The sequence below is a fragment of the Gasterosteus aculeatus genome, chromosome 12 (genome assembly GCF_964276395.1).
Source record: "Gasterosteus aculeatus chromosome 12, fGasAcu3.hap1.1, whole genome shotgun sequence".
NCBI lineage: Eukaryota > Metazoa > Chordata > Actinopteri > Perciformes > Gasterosteidae > Gasterosteus > Gasterosteus aculeatus.
The window spans coordinates 23,685,112-23,702,799 of record NC_135700.1 but is presented as its reverse complement, the minus strand read 5'-3'; the positions used below and the strand labels follow the sequence as shown (position 1 = coordinate 23,702,799).

The window sequence follows — 17,688 nt, the reverse complement described above, 5'->3', positions numbered from 1 at the left end:
AAGATGAGATATGTTCCGCCTTTTTTAGCTACGGAAGCAGCAGGTAGCTTTTAATATCAGATTATCGCCCCCTTTTACAATGTTTTCACAAATACATGCTGCTTCATTTCTGATGCTTTCTAGACATTTTTGTGAGGTTATTTCCACAAAACTGCCAGCTCTTTGACGCTAGTGCTAAGAAATGTACTGTGATGTTAAGGATGTGTTTTTAGCCTCCGAGCTAACGCTAGCTAGGTCACTCACAGCATATGGCGGGTGTTTTTTGTCTCTCTGTGTGCTTGTGTTGATTGCAGCCTCTCTGTCGTCGCTTGTTTGGATTCCAGAGCATAAAGCAGCATGGCCCACAGTGCCAGGACGGACTGCCCGGAGCTGCCCGACTTCTCTCTGCTGAAGAGGCTGGCCAGAGATCAGCTCATCTACCTGCTGGAGCAGGTAAGGACAACACCGGTCTGGTCATCTCCCTCCAGGCGCGCGCACACCAGTAACAATGGCTGGTGTGCGCGCAACGAGAAAAGCTCTTTCGTTGTAGAACAGTTATTCAATATGTAACTACACCTTTACACTATAATTGCATCTGCTGCACAGCTGACCGGACCCCATCTGCCACAACGTGTTTCTCGGGGGAAACGGTTCCACTTCCTGTTTAGAGCCTTTTAACGTTCTCCTTCTCATTCAAACTAGTTTAGTCAACGTATCCAACCGCCTGATGTGTCATAGATTTCCAATTAAAAACAGACAGTGAGCCTCACCGTCCGGCTGCCACAGAAACAAGTGCTCCTCTTCCCTTTTATTTGAGTGTCGTTCATTTAAAAAGACTTCCATGGCCGGCTGTTATGAACTGAAACTGTGCACTTCCTGGTCCTGTGCACTTCCTGGTCGAGGAATGGATGTGCTGGCGGGACAAACTGAGGCTGCGTAGGTCGAAGTGTTTGAAAATACTAATTCTCCTGTTTGTGTGTGTGTGCCGTGGGACAGATTGTCCTTTTAGTCTTTGTCTTCTCACCCTCCCGTCTTCCTCCTGTGGTCACACAGCTGCCGGGGAAGAAGGACCTCTTCATTGAGGCGGACCTGATGAGCCCGCTGGACCGCATCGCCAACGTGTCGACGCTGAAGGTGAACCCGGACGTTCGTCCGCTCGGCTGAGAAACTCTCGAGGAACCTTCGAGTGACCTTTTTTTCCGTTTTCATTTTACAGCAACACGAAGTCGACAAACTCTACAAAGTGGAACACAAACCTGTCGTCAGCACCTCAGATCAGTGAGCCCTTCATGGTCCTAATGATAGCTGAAGACACACACACACACACCTGATGATGTGACGCGTCTCCTCTCTCCTTCAGGCTCTGCTTTCTGATCCGGCCGAGAATACAAACTGTCAAATGGATCTGTGGTGAGTGATCATCCATTAGTCCACCAACCGGATGCTTTCGGCAACTATTTTTAGCCTTTATTGCAATTTCTTTATCAGGGTTTCGAAGAAAGAAAATTAGAAATCCCTGTGGTTGTTGTCTTCTTTGTGACGGCTGTAAAGCACGGCCGCGGTCCTTCTCGTTCCAGATGTGGCCAATGCAGACAAGGCAGCGGGACGATTCAGAAGATACAAGATCATCTTTACTCCCCGGAAGGTAGTTCCTCTGCTTCCCTTCATCTGAATGGGACCGATCAATGATCATGACCCCCCCCCCCGCTGTGTGTTGCAGTTCTATGCGTGCGAGGCGATGCTGGAGGAGCAGGGCATCTTCGGGGGTGAGCGTCTTCATTTCCTCACTTTGTGTTTCTCTACTTAAAGTACGCTCAGTAATTAAGCTCCACAATGAATCTACTTGTAATAGTGATTCTATGGGAAATGAATGATGTTCCAACATGATGCTGATAACTTGTTCCATCGTCCCACAGAGGTGACCACTGACGAGTGGTCCTTCTGTCTCCTTCCCCTCGACGACGACGTCATCAGCATGGAGCTGCCAGAGTTCTTTCGAGACAACTTCCTGGTAAAAAATGAACAAATCGCTCTCACTGCATCAGACTGAACGGACCAACAATAAAAGAATATTAAATATATATATTAAAATAACAGGACAGCGCGTGATGCAATTGTCGATTCAAGTGTGTATACGTGAGTGAGACGGGCTTCAGGTCGTCTTTGGTCCCTCAGGCGGGGGACCAGCGCTGGGTGAGGACAGCCGGCAGCGCGCTGCACCTCCTCCACTCCCTCTACGGCCCCTTCTCCAAGCTCTACGGGATCGGCCGGTGTTCCAAGGTGGAGGACTGTCGCAGCGGCGGAGCAAGTAAGCGCGTTTCTGTCTCCCCGCCGGCGCTAACGCCTCCTGTCTGCCACCAGATGGCGTACGAGTCGTGGAGGGAGCAGGTGGAGGAGGGCGAGCAGACCGCCCGTCGGGCGGAGATAGGAAAGGTGTTCCTCATCGACAGAGGTGAGAACATCTGGGCCCTTAAAGGCGCAGTGCGGCAGACATGGAGCGGAGGGCTGGTGCCGCTTGCTTCCCTCTGTAACGTGCTGGTTGTGTCTGCAGATGTGGACTTCGTCACTCCGCTGTGCTCACAAGTCGTCTACGAGGGACTCGTGGACGACATATTTAGAATCAAATGCGGTGGGTGTGAAAGCAGCTGTCTGGTTTCAGTGGTCCCGTCCTCCGCAAAGCCTTCATTTCAGGGCACTTAGACTGTACATATACACGTAGACTGTTTGGAGCAGATTTGAAACCTGATGAGGGCGAGACTCCGCCTCCTGATTAACGGAGCTCATGTCGGCTTATCGGCGTCTCTCCTGCAGGATGCGTGGAGTTCGGACCTGACGTCACGTCGTCTGACAAAAGTCTGAAAGTCATGTTGAACTCTCAGGATAAGGTATCCTCTTCCTCCTCCCCCTCCTCCTCCTCCTCCTCGTCACCATCACGGCCTCCTGAGTCGAATGTTTTAACCCTCTCAGGTCTTCAACGAGATCCGGAACGAGCACTTCTCCAACGTCTTCGGCTTCCTGAGTCAGAAGGCCAGGAACCTGCAGGGCGCGTACGACGTGAGTGACTCCGCCCCCCCGCCGTGCCGCCGATCCTTTACAGTGCAGACTGAGACGCTCTGCTCTGCCTCCCCGTGTGTTGAACCCACAGAAGCGCCGGGGGATGGACATCAAGCAGATGAAGGCGTTCGTGTCGGAGGAGCTCAAAGGGCTGAAGCAGGAGCACCGGCTGCTGAGCATGCGTGAGGAAGCTGTCATCGCGCGCCGGGATTCATTCATTCCTCCGTTCACCCGTTCACCGGTTTCAGGCCTCTGAAGAGCTCGCTCTCTTTCAGACATCGGGGCGAGTGAGTCCATCATGAAGAAGAAGACCAAGCAGGACTTCCAGGAGCTGCTGAAGACGGAACACTGTGAGAATTCCGTCTTCTTTAATCACTAGAGAGAGAGTTCAGAAGCTTCTCCTCCAGAGTATCAGGGTTCTACTGCAGGAGATGGAGGAGAACCACAAGCGCCAATGTTCAAATGTCCTTTTACAACCAAGAACCATCAATGAGAGATTACTGAGGGGAACGTTCTGTGTCCAGAGACACCAGACTCCATTGAGAATGTCAGTGCTTTTACCTCCCAGGAGCTACTCGCTGCCTGGAGCTTCTTATTGTGTGACCCTTTATGTAAAACTAACATCAAAATAACACCAGGTAATTCATAGAAATGACTAATTATTTATAAAAATATGTGTTTCAGTTCTCACTAAACATCCAACGAAGAAAATTGAATTAATAAAATAAATCACTTCAATAAATTCAATAAATTTCAATATTTTCAATAAATTCATTTCAATTTTAATGTTGTTAACATAATTTATTATTATTATCTTCATTGTAGTAATAATCATTATTATTTAATCACTAAAGAGGGCTTCGGGGTTAATAAAGCAGCGGTAGTCACACAATAACTCAAACTGAGCGCTCGGTGGGGGGGCGAGGGGACCGGCTCTGTGCCCAGAGCTTAAATCGAGGTTTTTCTCAAAGGAGTCTGGTGTGAAGAAGAGATCAGTCGGACAGAACGGCTTCTCTTCCTAACAGAGATTTAAAGCAGTGCAAACATTCTGAAGTAAATAAAGTATAAAAATGATAAAGTCTCTTCTCTCTTCCAGCTTTACTTGAAGGATTTGAAATCCGGGAGAGCATTTCTTTCCTAGAGGAGCACATCAGCCGACAGGTGCGTTTCACGATTACACTCTGGGTGAAGTTATTATTATTATTATTATTATTAACGTCTCAGTAAAACGTGCTCTGCTTTGGTTCCAGGTGTCCATGATGGAGAGTCTGAGGCTTCTTTGTCTTCTGTCCATCACAGAAAACGGTTTGTTGTCTTCATCAAACGGTTGAGATCACGTCTCTCCGGGCGCATTAACAACCGCCTGCTGTCTCCCACAGGACTTCTGCCAAAGGATTACCGCTCACTAAAAGCTCAGTATCTGCAGGTGAGATCTTTGTGAGATCTTCGTTTTAATCCGTCTGCACCTCCACGGGGGCGATGACCTCGCTCACCGTTGCCCTCAGGTGCTTTGATAGTGTCCCTTTTGTCTCTCTGCCTCGGGCCTCCTCAGAGCTACGGCGCGGACCACCTGCTGACCTTCTCCAACCTGCGGCAGGCGGGTCTGCTGGCGGAGCAGCCGGCGGGGGAGGCGCTGAGCGCCATGGAGAGCAAAGTGGGGAAGCTGGTCAACGACAAAACCGCGGGTGAGACGGGGGGGGGCCCCTCTGGTCTCATTCCATCTGCGTACGCCGATCGTTTGGTTCCCGGTCGTTATTTGCTCCGTACCTTTTGTTGACAGGTAAGCTGACCGACGCCTTCTCGTCGCTGGCGAGGAAAAGCAACTTCAGAGCCCTCAGCCGGAAGCTCAACCTGGTAAAGAGCCTCCTCCTCCGCCCCCTCCCCCCCCGCCGCTCGGCGCGCCGCCTCTTATTGACCGTGTGATCGGTGTTTGTGAGTCAAGGTGCCGAAGTCGGACGAGGAGTACGACCTGCGCGTCCCGCGGGACATGGCCTACATCTTCAGCGGCGCCTACGTGCCTCTGAGCTGCAAACTGGTGGAGCAGGTGAGAACGCCTCCTCCCCCCCCCACCCCCCCATGAGTGTAGGAGCACGATGAGGAGAGCCGCGGTGTGAGGTCTTCTCCTGCTGTGTGTGTGTATGTGGGGGGGGGGCAGGTGCTGGAGCGGGACGGCTGGACCGGGATGGACGAAGTCACCCGGCTGCTCAACGGACACGAGTTCGCCGTCACGGGTCAGATCATTAAGAGATGTTGCTATGGCGATAAGAGGATGATTTTTATTATTGTGACGATTATAATACTACTGATAACCATGGTAGTATTTATTATTATTATTATAAAGATAATAACAATTGGTATTATTATGATGATAAGAATAATAACAACAATATTTGTATTATTATAATGACTGACAATAATCATTTGATTTATAGTGATTATTATTATTATTATAATGACTGAAGATGATAATAATTGTTATTAAAATATCAATGATACCAAGAATGAGCATGACGTCATAATAAACGGAAAGCTATAAATGTGTGTTGGTCATCAGGCAGCAGCGGAGCGGACGCGAGGACGCAGGGCGACGCCCGGCGCGTCGTCCTTGTCATGTTCCTCGGAGGCTGCACCTTCTCTGAGATCTCCGCTCTGCGCTTCCTCGGCAGAGAGAAAGGTGAACGTGGGGAAAAGTCCTTCTTGGTCACGTAAATTCCTGGACAATCCGCCGGCGACGGGTCGCATCCCAGAAGCAGCGCGGGTCCATTTCAAAGCCTTTCCAGCTCTATGTTGTCTTTGTCTTGGCGTTAATGGGATGAACACCTATTTAACCTCCTACCCTTCAGTCAATAAGCAGTAACATTTCATTATTAGTCTTTGACTTCTTCATAGAAATCTCTATTTCAACTCAACTCAAACTATGAATTATTTATTAATGTTCATAAATGTCGAGTTTCATGCTTTTCTATAGAAAAAGTAACCTAATCAAATGAAGTGGAATAAGTTTTACCAGCTCGCCATGAGAGCAGCTGCATTCTAAACCATTACCAATCATTTCAAATAACACGCACGCTTTCTTCTCCCAGGTTACAAGTTCATCGTGGTGACAACCGCCATCACAAACAGCTCGCGACTCATCGAGTCGTTGCTGGGCAACCAGATGTGAACCTCGCTCCCGGAAACAACCCGGAAGGAGGGTAAAGATGTATAAAGTGAATAAACGTTGCCAACACGCTGCCTGCTGGTTCACTTCATTCAGGGCTTTGGTCTGGAAGTAGCCGTGAAGAGGAACTGGACTCTGAATGTTTCTGAAGGAGCTTGAATACAAGGACAGGAATGTGGTCAGAAGTGCGGAGCCGCATTCTATTCTTCTCAGTATGTAACCCGTCCAGATGTGTCCTATAACGTCATTACTCCATTACACACGCGCGCTCCAGCTCCATCTCAGGACTCACATGGTCCAGGACGGAAATGCCAATCAAAGAGTTGGAGCTGTAAAATGCATCACCCTTAAAAGACATTTTATAGATGCAAACATATAGTAGTGTATGTGTAGGTTATGGGGGTAGGGGGCGCCATGGGGGCCTTAAGGGCCTTCAGACTTAAACTCTGTAAATGTGACCTCATTCTTAACTTTAAATAATATGTATGTTACAATATGATCACCAGTTTATAAAAGAGATCAAATGAATGCAACATACACGTTAATTAAGTAGCAAAATAAATCCAGAAACATGCATTAATAATAAAACTCTGGCTGAGAACCTTCTTTTACTTTATCTACATGTTGCACATAATATCTAAATACTGTTTAATATTAATACAGGGGTATTTCCTCGGGGCGGTATAAGTACTTTTACTTTATCTGAATACCTTTTCTATTCCTGGCCCTTTAGTTCGTGTCTAAAATAACAACCGCGCTATTGTTTCGTGTCGAACCGCCGCTGGACGCCACCGCGCCCTCAGAGGAAACGGGTGTGCTCGTTTTCCCCGTGAGTCATCCGGCGCCCGGCGGCGCGCCAGCGTCGTTTGCGGGTGAATCCCCCCCGGCGGCTGACATTGGTTGTACGCAGCACGCGCTCCCGCGCAACCAGCCAATCAGAACGCAGAACGCCGCAGTACGCGCATTTTGAACTGCGTACAAACGGACGCGGACCGCGAGAGCAGAGTGAGGGGACGCGCCGGCGGCTCTACGGCAGGTTTTCACTTGTTTTAAACTCTCACAGCGGCCATCGAGGCAGAGTGGGATCTAACGATGAGAAAGAGGTGAGTTTGTTCGCGTTCATCAACTTTTTTTTAGATACTATTTGATGTTCGGTAAATGAGAGCGGACTGTTGGTTGATCAACAACAGCCTAGCTAAGCTAGCTTAGCTACACTACAGCCAACGTCTGTTCGCTCGAAGCAGAGACGTTGAGCTCACGTGACCTTTCAAACGCCGCGTCGTTGCCCTCGAGCCCGATGTATTGACCGCCGGGTCTCGCGTCCGTGCCCGCAGCGAGGTGCTCGCATCGGAGGCCGTGACGTGCCTGAACAAAGCGCTGTGCCACCTGAAGGACATCTGGGAGGAGATCGGCATCCCGGAGGACCAGAGACTGCAGAGGACCAATGTCGTCAAGAACCACATCAAGGTGAGGCGCGAGGAGGCCCCCGAGCCACGAGATGCAGCTGTTTTATTGATGTTGGGATACGAGACGAGGAAGGTTTGGGATATTAAGTAATCAGGAATCAGGAACCATTTATTGCCAAAATATGTCAAACATACAAGGAATTTGTCTTGGCGGTTGGTGCGCGACAGACAGTGTGACAGTAGACAACAAGACAGCAGTGCACAAGTAATAAGAACTAAAATAAAGTAAAATGAAATGCTAATGCAATGGGTTAGTAGAATAAGGCTATGGGTTAGTATAAGACAAGGGAATAAAGTTAAACATTTAAAATATAAAAAAATATTAAGCATAAAGTGCACTAACGAACAAGTAACAAAGTGATGAATGACAGTTAAAGTGACGTGTGAAGCAGAGTGACCGGTGGGATGTTATAGTCAGTCAGTGGGGGTCCGGCTCTGTTGATGGGGTCTTAGTCCTGATGGACCTCAGCCTCCTGCCAGATGGAAGGGGCACAAACCGTTTTTGTCCGGGGTGAGAGGGGTCGGCCGCGATCTTTTTAGCTGCTTCAGAGACCTGGAAGCGAACGAGTCCTGCAGATTGCAGCCGATCTGTATCGTAATGAATCACGTTTTCCTGGTTGCAAAGGCTGCGTTACAGTAATTATCTGAACGTACCACTTTTATCCCTTTATCGTCTTTTCAACATCATCAAGAAAACAAGGTTTCATGTTTAACTCCGTTGTACTTTCCTCATCTCCCGGATTATCGGCAGCGGGAGCGTCCAAGTAGAACCGGTACAAGTAGAGCTGCATCTTTAGGAAGCAGTGTGACTGCATACGAGCATAACGAGTCACACACACACACACACACACGGGGGCCTGGAGAGACGTTCCACGAATGAACGTCTGTGTCCATATTGTCCATCGGTGTCTGTTCAACCCGCCCACACCTCCGCCTGCACAGTGCTGATTCCTTTCACGGTCTTTGTCTGCCAGAGTTTGCTAGAAATGATGATTAAAGAGGAGGAATCTCTGAAGACGAGGCTCATTAGCAGCATTCAGAGCTGCAGGACAGAAAAGGAGCAACTCTTCCTGGAGCTTCAGCTGCCGGTGTTTGAGGTACTGACCTGCTTCGGGTCGCCCCTGATCACACGTGTTCTCTGTTTTCATCGTATTCATAAAGAACGGCCCTCAGTCGTTTCAGTAGTTAGCTGGTCGCTGAGAACGCGACTTAATGACTTTTCAGGAGGAGACCGGCATCACCATGCTGCAGCAGGAGAAGAACATCCGCACGCAGGTGGGGGCTCTGCTGAAGGAGAAGGCCCAGCGGATGCAGCAGCTGAAGGATCTGCTGGAGCAGGACCAGGACCTGTGCGACATCCTGTGCTCGGCGCCGTACGGCATCCAGCCGGACTCGGTCCCCACGCCGGAGCAGCTGCAGAGCTTCAGCCAGCACATCGCCAACCAGAACGCCGAGAAGGTGGGGGCTCGCTTTGCTGTGGATTTGGGTTCTTGTTTCTTTCCCTTGAAATTGGGACATTCGGAGGGATATTTGAGAATCGGCGTTAACCGAAGAACTTCCTTTACTGAACGACAACGTCACTGAAGCAGAGTAATTAATACGTCCCATGACCTCTGACCCTCTCTGCCGCTCGCTGGTTTCAGGCCCGGCGGTACGCCGAGTTCATGGACCTCAAGCGGCGGATCATCGTGTACATGGGAGAGCTGGACCACGTCCCCGAGACCAGCTTCGAGAAGGACGTCGTCTGCGAGGACGAGGACTCTTTTTGCCTCTCAGGAGACAACATCATGTCTCTCAAACTGCTGGTTTCCCAGGTAAGACGCCGCAAGCAGCGGGGGGGTGACCTGGAGGACACCGCTCCAGTGCATGTGTCTCAGGACTAAGGACAATAATGACGTCACCACACGGTTAACATCAGTGTTGATTAACTTCAATTGAACAACCTTCCTCCAACAACGTGTCGCGTTGACGTCTCTGAAGGAGTCTCTGGGTTGTCGTGGCGATCGGCGGCTGATGTTCGGTGCTCTTCATTTGATGTCCTGCGTGTCTTCCCTGCAGCTGGAGGAGCAGAAGGCGGAGAACGAGGCGAGGTGCGAGGCCCACCGGCAGCAGATCCAGCGGCTGTGGGGCCGACTGGACGTTCCTCGGGAGGAGCGGGAGGCCTTCGGCGAGCACATGGTCGCGTCCAGGAGGAGGAACCTGGAAGCGGTGCGCACATCGTGGCTGCCGCCGACGGTCAGAACTCCGGCTGCTCCTTTTCCTAAAGTCCACCCTTTTATTTTTTTCCCCCCTTCTTCAGTTACGGGCAGAAGTTCAGCGCCTGGAGGAGCTGAAGCTGCTGAACATCCGCAACGTGACGGACGCCATCCGCGCCGAGATCGCCGCGTTCTGGGAGAAGTGCTTCCTCAGCACCGACCAGCGGGAGGCCTTCGCTCCCTACTTCAGCGGTGGGTGGTTTGGAATTTTTGTCTTCGTCGGTGGAGAAGTGCAGCGACTTTAAGGTCCTTTCTTCGTGGTTCCTTTGCTTTCAGAGGTCTTCACCGAGGAGCTGCTGAGTCTGCATGAGGCTGAGCTCCAGCGCCTGAAGCAGCACCACGAGGACCACCGGGAGCTCTTTGAAGGCGTCCACCAGTGGGAGGACAGCTGGAGGCTCTTCCTGCAGCTGGAGGTGAGTCCGTAGTCCCGCCCACAGACACTGCAGCTGTCCGTCTAAAGACTGCTCAGTCATTCCAGATGTTCCTCGCGTTCCGGGCAAACGCCGCGTAATGGCCACACTCGTTACCTGGAAGTAGATGCAAGTTTCTATGATGGTACGTTGCTACGGTTAAATCTGTGAGGCTAGCATTAGCAGTACGTAGCTAGCGTTAGCGTGGACTGTATTTAATGATGTCATTCATTAAACCTTCTGCGCTACTGGTGCTTCTCTCTAAAAACGCTTATTAAACTTCGCAAACATTTAATAACGTTTCTCCAGTTACAGCCTGAACAGTCTCCATGGTTACGTAGCTCTGACAGCTTCACGTCAGCTACACGTGGCCATAGATCATGTTGTGTGTCATCCATTTCCAATCAAATCAATAATATTCTGTTTTGGTTTCCTTTTCTGTGTCTTTAGGAAGATTCACTAAACCCTTTCAAATGCATCTAGTATAACAAACTAATATGACCAGCAGTGATCCGTGTCCTTCCTCTCGCCCCCAGAAAAAAGCCAACGATCCGACGAGGTTCACCAACCGAGGGGGGAATCTCCTCAAAGAGGAGAAGCAGAGGTCCGAGCTGCACAAGAGTCTTCCCAAAGTAAGACTCCACGCCGGCCGCTTCCTCGCCAGCGCCTCCTTCGAGCGCCGCACTCACGTCTCTGTTGGTTCTCAGCTTGAAAAGAAGCTGAAGGCCCAGATGGACGCGTGGGAGAGCGAACAGGGCCGCGAGTTCCTGGTGAAGGGGGAGAAGTTCCTGGTGTACGTGGAGGAGCAGTGGGAGCTGCACCGAGTAGACAAAGAGAAGGAGAAACTAGAGCGGGTAAGCCGCCCGGCCGCCCGCCGACGTCCGCGCTCTGCTGTGGAACGTGCTGACTCGTCTCTCCGCAGCATCTGAAGAAGAGCAAGCAGACGGAGGAGGACATGCTGTACGGGACGGCGGTGCGGACCCCCACCAAGCGCAGACTCCTCGGCACTCCGACGCCGACCAAGAGCCGAAAGGTGGTCGCGGGTTTCTACTTTTGAGACTGTGAGACTGCTGTGGATTCTTGCTTTCGTCAGTGTGTGTCGCGGCTAACCCTGTCCCCCCCCCCCCCCCCCCCCACCACCAGTTTAACGCGACCTCAAGCATCTCCAGCGCCGCCTCCAACAGCACCAGCCGCTCCGTCTACGGAGGAACGCTCTGCCGCTCGCCCGCGCCCCGCCCCCCTCTGTCAGCTAACAAGGTGGGTTTCACTGTGGGGGGGGGGGTTACTTTACATTCGTGAAGTGTTTCCATTGTTCGGCCCTGAACTAGAATCCCTCCGGTCCGCCCGTCAGTCCCAAAGTCTCAAGCGAGGCCTCTCGGCCCCCCCGGTCTGACCCGTGTGTCCCTGCAGGCTCCGGCGTCGCGGACCCCCGGCGGCGGCAGACCGCACAACCCTCGGCTGCAGGGCTGCAACAAGGAGAACGAGGCCCAGCTGAAGGGGGGGGCTCTGAGCGGTGCGTTGCTGACCCCCGCTAGTCCCCAGCGCAGCTTCAGCGTGGCGTCCGTAGCCAGCACGTATTCCGAGTTTGTGGTAATTAACCCCGTTTCCTCTGCTTCCGCTTCCCTCGTTTCTGTGCGACAAATCAGTGGAGCTCACTGGGAGAGAAAAGCTGCGTTTACGTCTCAGAGTGAATCGGTCCAGTCGCGCTGCACTCCGCCGCGCCTTAAACAACCAGCGGCACCAGTTTGACTCGCGGTGAAGAATTCGAGGCATGCGCCAAAACGCCCACGTACCGGAAACTTCTCAGGAGGGCAGCAGGAATAATGACTTTATTTATACAGCACCTACAGAAAAAAGGGGTTTACAAAGAGCTGCGACCGACGGAAAAAGAGCGGTAAAAGCAGACAAACAATCTGAAAACACCAAATCGGTTTTAACATCCTGGTATTTTACAATGAAGCCCTCGTCTGTCTGCGGGAACGCTCCATAAACGGACATTTCCATCTGTGCAGATGTGCTCGGGATGAAGAATTGTCATTTCGTAAGCGCTGGTTCTGTAGTCAAGTTGTGGCCGTAAAGCAAACGCACAACAACCCGTCCTGCAGCTCGTCCTGCAGCATCCCGGTGAACGGAGGAGTCGCTGTTTTAAAGGGAATACATCTCCATGACAACCATTGATACCTGAAAGATGATGTATTCCTGCAGTTAGAGGCTCTTTTCTTTCCGTCTAATTCGATAGCGCCAAGTGGTCGGATCCGTTTCAGAGCGGCACAAGCTGATCTCAGTTGGGTAATCAGTGAAATGGACCCTCGTCCTCCTCATGCAAATGTAACGTTGAATGAGTATCTTCATGAGTTCTCTGTAGATGTTTCTTTCTACCTTTTTTATTGAGAATAAAATAAAGTGACATTTGTCTTAATGAGACTTTAGAAATGAACAACGGGATTCTGCATTTGCTCAAAGTCCAAAACGGTTCATTTGGCCGATGTTTTAATGTCGCCAAAATACCAACTGAGATCGGCTTGTGCCACGACGCCCTAATTCCCACTAACGGCCGTCACAGCGTCGTTCTATAACCGTAACACAGCGGGGGGGGCTGTTTGTTCTAATCTCTCCTCCTGTCTCCGCTTTCTGTCTCCTTCACGCTTGGACTCGTCAACGTCTGCCTCTGTGTCTCCACAGCGAGACCTTTCCAAGGCCTCCAACGCCAAGATCCAGCACGACATCCTGAACTCCACCACCTCTAACCTCTGACCTCTCCGCCCGAGCCGCCTCTCACAGCCGCACGCTTTAATGAGTAGATGAAGGTAATAATATATAAAGTGTTAAGTCGGTGGATGAACACGGACTCTGATCAATTAAACTCACACTACTTTAGCTCTCAACATGTTGCCAGTTATCAAGATGTAAATTAACGTTTGCATTTCGTACCGCACCTTTTTTTTTTTTTTTTTTTTTTTTTTGTAAAGAAACGAAAGAAATTCTGTTTTTTCTGATGTTCTGCAATCCAGGGTTACAAGGCCAAATGTATTGAGAATGTTTTGCACTTTTTTTAGAAAAAAAATCTATATTTGCAGCGCATCGTGAAACATTAAACACGCTCTCACTGTTCCATCCAAATGTGGGTCTTTTGTGGGGGTTTTATACACATTTATGTATCTTTGTAGATATTTCTGCGTCCGCTGTTCCCTTCACAATAACCAACAGGAGTGATTAAACAACGCTCGATATCGGAGCTGTTTGAATTTAGTCAACACTCTACCATGGCTGATTATGGAAAATATAATAAATGTATTTTCACTTTAAGTGCACAGTGGTTGTGTTTTTTTAAGATGAGTGTGTAGGATTTGGACTCAATAGTTTACCGCAAATAGATGTGAAAACACGCAATGAGACCAATTAAAAGTCATAGTTGGTCATATATACATTATACATATTTCAGGTCCTGGTCATGTAAGGACTCCACTTCATCACACTTAGTTCACTGAAATAAGGTAAATGGTTACTGACACAGATTTCTATCCTTTTTTTATGGTACATGTTGGCGTTTGCAAAGAACTCAAAATTATCTCATTCATTTAAAAAACGTGTGACATTATTTATCCTTTTTTTACAAATGTTTTCGTGTCAAGCGAAGCCAAGAGAATATTGTCCTTGAAGCCTTCGAGGTTCCCCTGATTTAAGGTCTTAAAGATTTAAGCATTGATTTGAGAGCAACAATTTACAACCGCAACAGACTCCCAACGCAATCACCAGGAAGATAACAGCAAGAAAGGTCTGCTGATTTGAGGTCACGTGACCAGCTGACTTCAACATTCAGGTTAAATATTGGCCAGTTTGCTTGTGTGAGGTCATGTGACTCAGTGGGGTTTATGATATCAATTAAATGATGATTAAATTAGATGATAATGTTTATCATGAGAAGTCTGTGTCTAAGGTGAAAGGGGTTCATAGGTAACGGGTTTACAGAATATTCTTCTAACTTATTTCCTGCATAACCAAAATGAAAATGTAGGGAATTTATTCTAACCAAAACTGGGAAGAACATAAGTACAAAGGTGATAAGCAAGAAAAAGAGCAAATTCCTACAAATAAGGGGACAAGAAAAATATATATTCTTGATTTTGATAATAATTTTGCTGGATTGTACTCTTGTCTTTATTAATGTATTAAAATGTTTTTCTCCTGTGTTTGTAAAAATGTATTTAGTCTATTTTCGGTCTAGTCAGAATAAAATGTGTCGCTGCAAATGTTATGGTTGGTGTCCCATTTAAAAGTTAATGTTAATTAACCACATGCCGTCAGGATTAATGGACTTTTAAGATGGTAAGTAGCCAAGCCAAATCAGTTTTTTTATTTATATTTATTCCAATTTTTTTCATTTCATTATTATCTTAAGCATCAGCAACAAACAATTGTCATACTCCAAAACAGAGAGCATTATAGTTTATAGATTCGGTTTTTATTTAAGCAGCATTTACAATCATTTAACTACGCACCAGCATCTGTCTATATACACTATAAACTGCGGTACAAAGTAACATGTTGTCCATTTATTTAATGGTTTTGCTTGTTGTTGAACCTTGGTAAACCTTTGGTAGAAATATAATAATTAAATCCAAACTTTTTACTACAAACTAAAACTTACGAAGAACCATTTTTGTGGAAGTCACGGATTTTATTCTGAAGGAGCCGCGCCGGAAGTCCGACTCCTAACTGGGTCCGCCTGCCGTAAAGGAAGCGCACCTTACTCTCCGGGACGTTTCCACCTTTCAGCTCAGACGCGCTCGCTGCTGTGCGTCTCCCCCCGAAAGCGAACCGTCGTCGTCCCGGTAGGAAGCCGCCCGCCCCCCGCCCGCCGCCCCCCCGGACTGCAGCCATGTCCGGCGCGCTCGCGCGGCTGCTCTTCTACCCGACGTTGGCCTACACCGTCGCCATGGAGAAGATGACGTCGAGGCGCTGGTTCGACCGGGTGGACGACACCGTGGTCCTGGGCGCGCTCCCGTTCCGGTCCATCACCAGACAGGTGCGTCTCTAACGCGCACGTCCAGGTACTTTCGATTCGGTAAAAAAAGGAGTAATGTTGGTCACGTTGTCGCCGTTTATCTTGTAACAAGTGTTTCAGTTAATCAGTATCTTTTGCGTCTTCAGAGAGTATTTTAATATTGATGTTTTCTTTCTGGCTCACTGTGAAATCAGTATCTTTGTTGTGATTTTGTTTTTTATTTAACTATCCAAATAAAATGACACGTGTGAAAATATTAAAAGTCCTTTTTACAAAAGTAAACGTTTGCATGTTGAATGTCGCGCGAGTTAAAGGGTCAACCGGAATATTAAGTATTTAACTAAGTTGCCAAGCCTGTTTAAAAAATGTTTTCTTAGTTATGTGAAAAAAACAACAAGAGAAACATACGTTTTATATTGTAAATATAAAATCATATATATATATTTCACCATTTGTACAATTTGGTGAGAATAACTTAATTATTTACATATTTAAATATCATTAATGCAACAAATGCATAAAAAAAAATATACATTTGGATACATGTTTTGCTGTTAAAAAGCTTCTGGCTGATCGAGGGACTTGAATGACATCACACATGACCCCCGTACGGGTACGAGTGGTCCCGTTTTTAAAGAATACACCGGTTGTAATATAAGGCGACAGTTGGAGGGTCTCGTAGACTTTTAGTTGTTGTATTCCAGTTTAATTCTGCAGGTATCCACATGTCTGCTTTTATTCTGGCCCACTAGCTGACGCTTGGTGTCGTTTCCGGTGTTTTTTCAGTTGGTAGAAGCGGAAAACGTCCGAGGGGTCATCACCATGAACGAGGAGTACGAGACCAAATACTTCTGCAACTCAGCCGAGGTGAGTTCCCTTTATTCCCTTTATTAGGATGCGATCCCAGCTGGATTCTAACTATTATTCTAACCAAGTACGCTATTGAAACAGACGGTTTAAGGTGTCCTTTTCTTTCCTCGCAGATGCTGAAAGTCAGTTCAACTGTTGGTGATGTGATTTGCTTTAAACTGTGAAAAGCAAATAGACAAATAATGAATTAATCAGTCAGCTGAAAATTAATCCACAAACGTTTCTATAATAAATTGGCGCCGTAGTTTTCTTTAATGTGAGCAGTTGTTGTCTTTGTCACAAGGATTAAATCAAAAAATAACCCTGCGCTTTAGTTTGATGCGGGGCAATCAGATCCCACGACGGTTCTATATGCTACGCCCAGAGCGATCTGATTGGTCGGACGCTGTCTGCAGGAGTGGCGGGCGGCGGGGGTGGAGCAGCTGCGGCTGAGCACGACGGACTTCACCGGCGTCCCCAGCCTGGAGAACCTGAGCCGAGGGGTGGAGTTCGCCCTGCGGCACCGAGAGCAAGGCAGCAGCGTGTACGTGCACTGCAAGGCGGGGCGCTCCCGCAGCGCCACCATGGCCGCCGCCTACCTCATCCGGGTCAGTATCTGATGAATAAATAAACCGTGTGGGTCCGTCTGCCGAAACGGGAGAAAATGTGTGTTCACCTTTAGTTGTTAAAGGTCATTTGTGTGCCTCATGCATCCGAACTGTCGCCTTGACCTCAAAGAGAGATCAAAACTCAGAAGATTCTGACCCATCGTGACCCTCTGACCCCTTTGACTCGTCCTGCTGACAGCTGCACAGCTGGACGCCGGAGGAAGCCTGCGAGAAGCTGATGTCCGTCCGGCCGCACGTGCTGGTGCGCTCGGCCCAGCTGGAGATGCTGAGGAGGTACTACCAGCAGGTGTGCCAACGAGCCGGCTGAGGGGGCGGGGCCTAAGGGCCGGGGGCGGGGCCTGCTGCTGTGATATTGGACTCGTACAGAGCCTCGACTCAGAAGGTTTACCCTCAAAGAAAAGGCCAATATATGTGCATTCCCCCAACATTTTTAAATGTTCTCGCAAGTTTTTACTGCAAAAAAGTTTTAGTTGGTAATTTTCTAAAAGGAATATTATCACATTATTTTTGTAAGCAAAGCGTCTTTCCTTTAACTCCACATCCAGCTGGTGGCTTAAAGGTGTAGAAATAAATGTAAACAAACTTTTGTAATAACAGATGATTTGTTTGGGTTTCTGGAACAATTTTTCACCCGAAAAATACCGTGACTCCTGAAGCCAGCAGGCAACGGGGCAGAGTGTGTTTGACTGTAATAATAAAAACGCTCCACTTAAATCTCGTCGTGTCAAGATTTTATTACTTTATATTTTCATTTTACGTCTGTATATGTGCTGTATAGTAACAGATAACATTTGAGCATCTACTGACAGACAAAACACTTTTCATGATCCTCGGAATATAGACGGTATAGTAATATTTGTCAATATTCAATGTGAACGTTG

General features: G+C 48.4%; 3 protein-coding genes across 6 annotated transcripts; all 3 read left to right on the top strand.

Annotated features, from left to right (window-relative positions):
• Positions 1-15: 15 nt before the first annotated feature.
• vps33b (VPS33B late endosome and lysosome associated) lies at positions 16-6,267 on the top strand. Of its 3 annotated transcripts, XM_078085920.1 has the most exons (24): positions 16-43; positions 324-432; positions 1,033-1,113; positions 1,196-1,257; positions 1,340-1,389; positions 1,557-1,624; positions 1,700-1,745; positions 1,896-1,990; positions 2,155-2,259; positions 2,341-2,431; positions 2,531-2,608; positions 2,791-2,864; positions 2,947-3,033; positions 3,125-3,215; positions 3,309-3,383; positions 4,130-4,194; positions 4,284-4,338; positions 4,413-4,459; positions 4,586-4,718; positions 4,814-4,887; positions 4,976-5,077; positions 5,189-5,264; positions 5,588-5,707; positions 6,117-6,267. In XM_078085920.1, the coding sequence occupies exons 2-24, from the start codon at positions 337-339 to the stop codon at positions 6,194-6,196; spliced, it is 1,851 nt and encodes a 616-aa protein (XP_077942046.1). In that variant the 5' UTR covers positions 16-43; positions 324-336; the 3' UTR covers positions 6,197-6,267. The 3 variants fall into 3 exon arrangements, with proteins under 3 accessions (XP_077942046.1, XP_040020199.2, XP_077942047.1); XM_040164265.2 differs by lacking the exon at positions 16-43 and having other exon boundaries at positions 267-432; XM_078085921.1 differs by lacking the exons at positions 16-43; positions 324-432 and adding an exon at positions 605-915.
• Positions 6,268-6,994: 727 nt separating this feature from the next.
• On the top strand, positions 6,995-13,630 carry prc1b (protein regulator of cytokinesis 1b). Of its 2 annotated transcripts, XM_040164275.2 has the most exons (14): positions 6,995-7,296; positions 7,528-7,660; positions 8,634-8,756; positions 8,884-9,117; positions 9,303-9,473; positions 9,718-9,867; positions 9,959-10,106; positions 10,191-10,327; positions 10,861-10,956; positions 11,032-11,178; positions 11,247-11,357; positions 11,468-11,581; positions 11,735-11,914; positions 13,007-13,630. In XM_040164275.2, exons 1-14 carry the CDS (start codon positions 7,286-7,288, stop codon positions 13,076-13,078), a joined length of 1,827 nt encoding a protein of 608 aa, XP_040020209.1. In that variant the 5' UTR covers positions 6,995-7,285; the 3' UTR covers positions 13,079-13,630. The 2 variants fall into 2 exon arrangements, with proteins under 2 accessions (XP_040020209.1, XP_077942048.1); XM_078085922.1 differs by lacking the exon at positions 11,735-11,914 and having other exon boundaries at positions 7,136-7,296.
• Positions 13,631-13,764: 134 nt separating this feature from the next.
• Positions 13,765-17,521, top strand: ptpmt1 (protein tyrosine phosphatase mitochondrial 1). The gene is made up of 4 exons (XM_040164384.2): positions 13,765-15,350; positions 16,116-16,196; positions 16,595-16,786; positions 16,986-17,521. The coding sequence occupies exons 1-4, from the start codon at positions 15,204-15,206 to the stop codon at positions 17,112-17,114; spliced, it is 549 nt and encodes a 182-aa protein (XP_040020318.1). The 5' UTR covers positions 13,765-15,203; the 3' UTR covers positions 17,115-17,521.
• Positions 17,522-17,688: the final 167 nt, after the last annotated feature.

Excerpts from the sequence above, each read along its gene's own strand:
- vps33b (XM_078085920.1), top strand. The coding sequence starts at position 337 with ATGGCCCACAGTGCCAGGACGGACTGCCCGGAGCTGCCCGACTTCTCT. Across the intron at positions 2,432-2,530 it reads GGTGTTCCTCATCGACAGAG|ATGTGGACTTCGTCACTCCG; the intron begins GTGAGAACATCT and ends TTGTGTCTGCAG. Across the intron at positions 3,034-3,124 it reads ACCTGCAGGGCGCGTACGAC|AAGCGCCGGGGGATGGACAT; the intron begins GTGAGTGACTCC and ends TTGAACCCACAG.
- prc1b (XM_040164275.2), top strand. Across the intron at positions 7,661-8,633 it reads TCGTCAAGAACCACATCAAG|AGTTTGCTAGAAATGATGAT; the intron begins GTGAGGCGCGAG and ends TTTGTCTGCCAG. Across the intron at positions 9,474-9,717 it reads TCAAACTGCTGGTTTCCCAG|CTGGAGGAGCAGAAGGCGGA; the intron begins GTAAGACGCCGC and ends TCTTCCCTGCAG.
- ptpmt1 (XM_040164384.2), top strand. The coding sequence starts at position 15,204 with ATGTCCGGCGCGCTCGCGCGGCTGCTCTTCTACCCGACGTTGGCCTAC. Across the intron at positions 15,351-16,115 it reads TCCGGTCCATCACCAGACAG|TTGGTAGAAGCGGAAAACGT; the intron begins GTGCGTCTCTAA and ends GTGTTTTTTCAG. Across the intron at positions 16,787-16,985 it reads CCGCCGCCTACCTCATCCGG|CTGCACAGCTGGACGCCGGA; the intron begins GTCAGTATCTGA and ends TCCTGCTGACAG.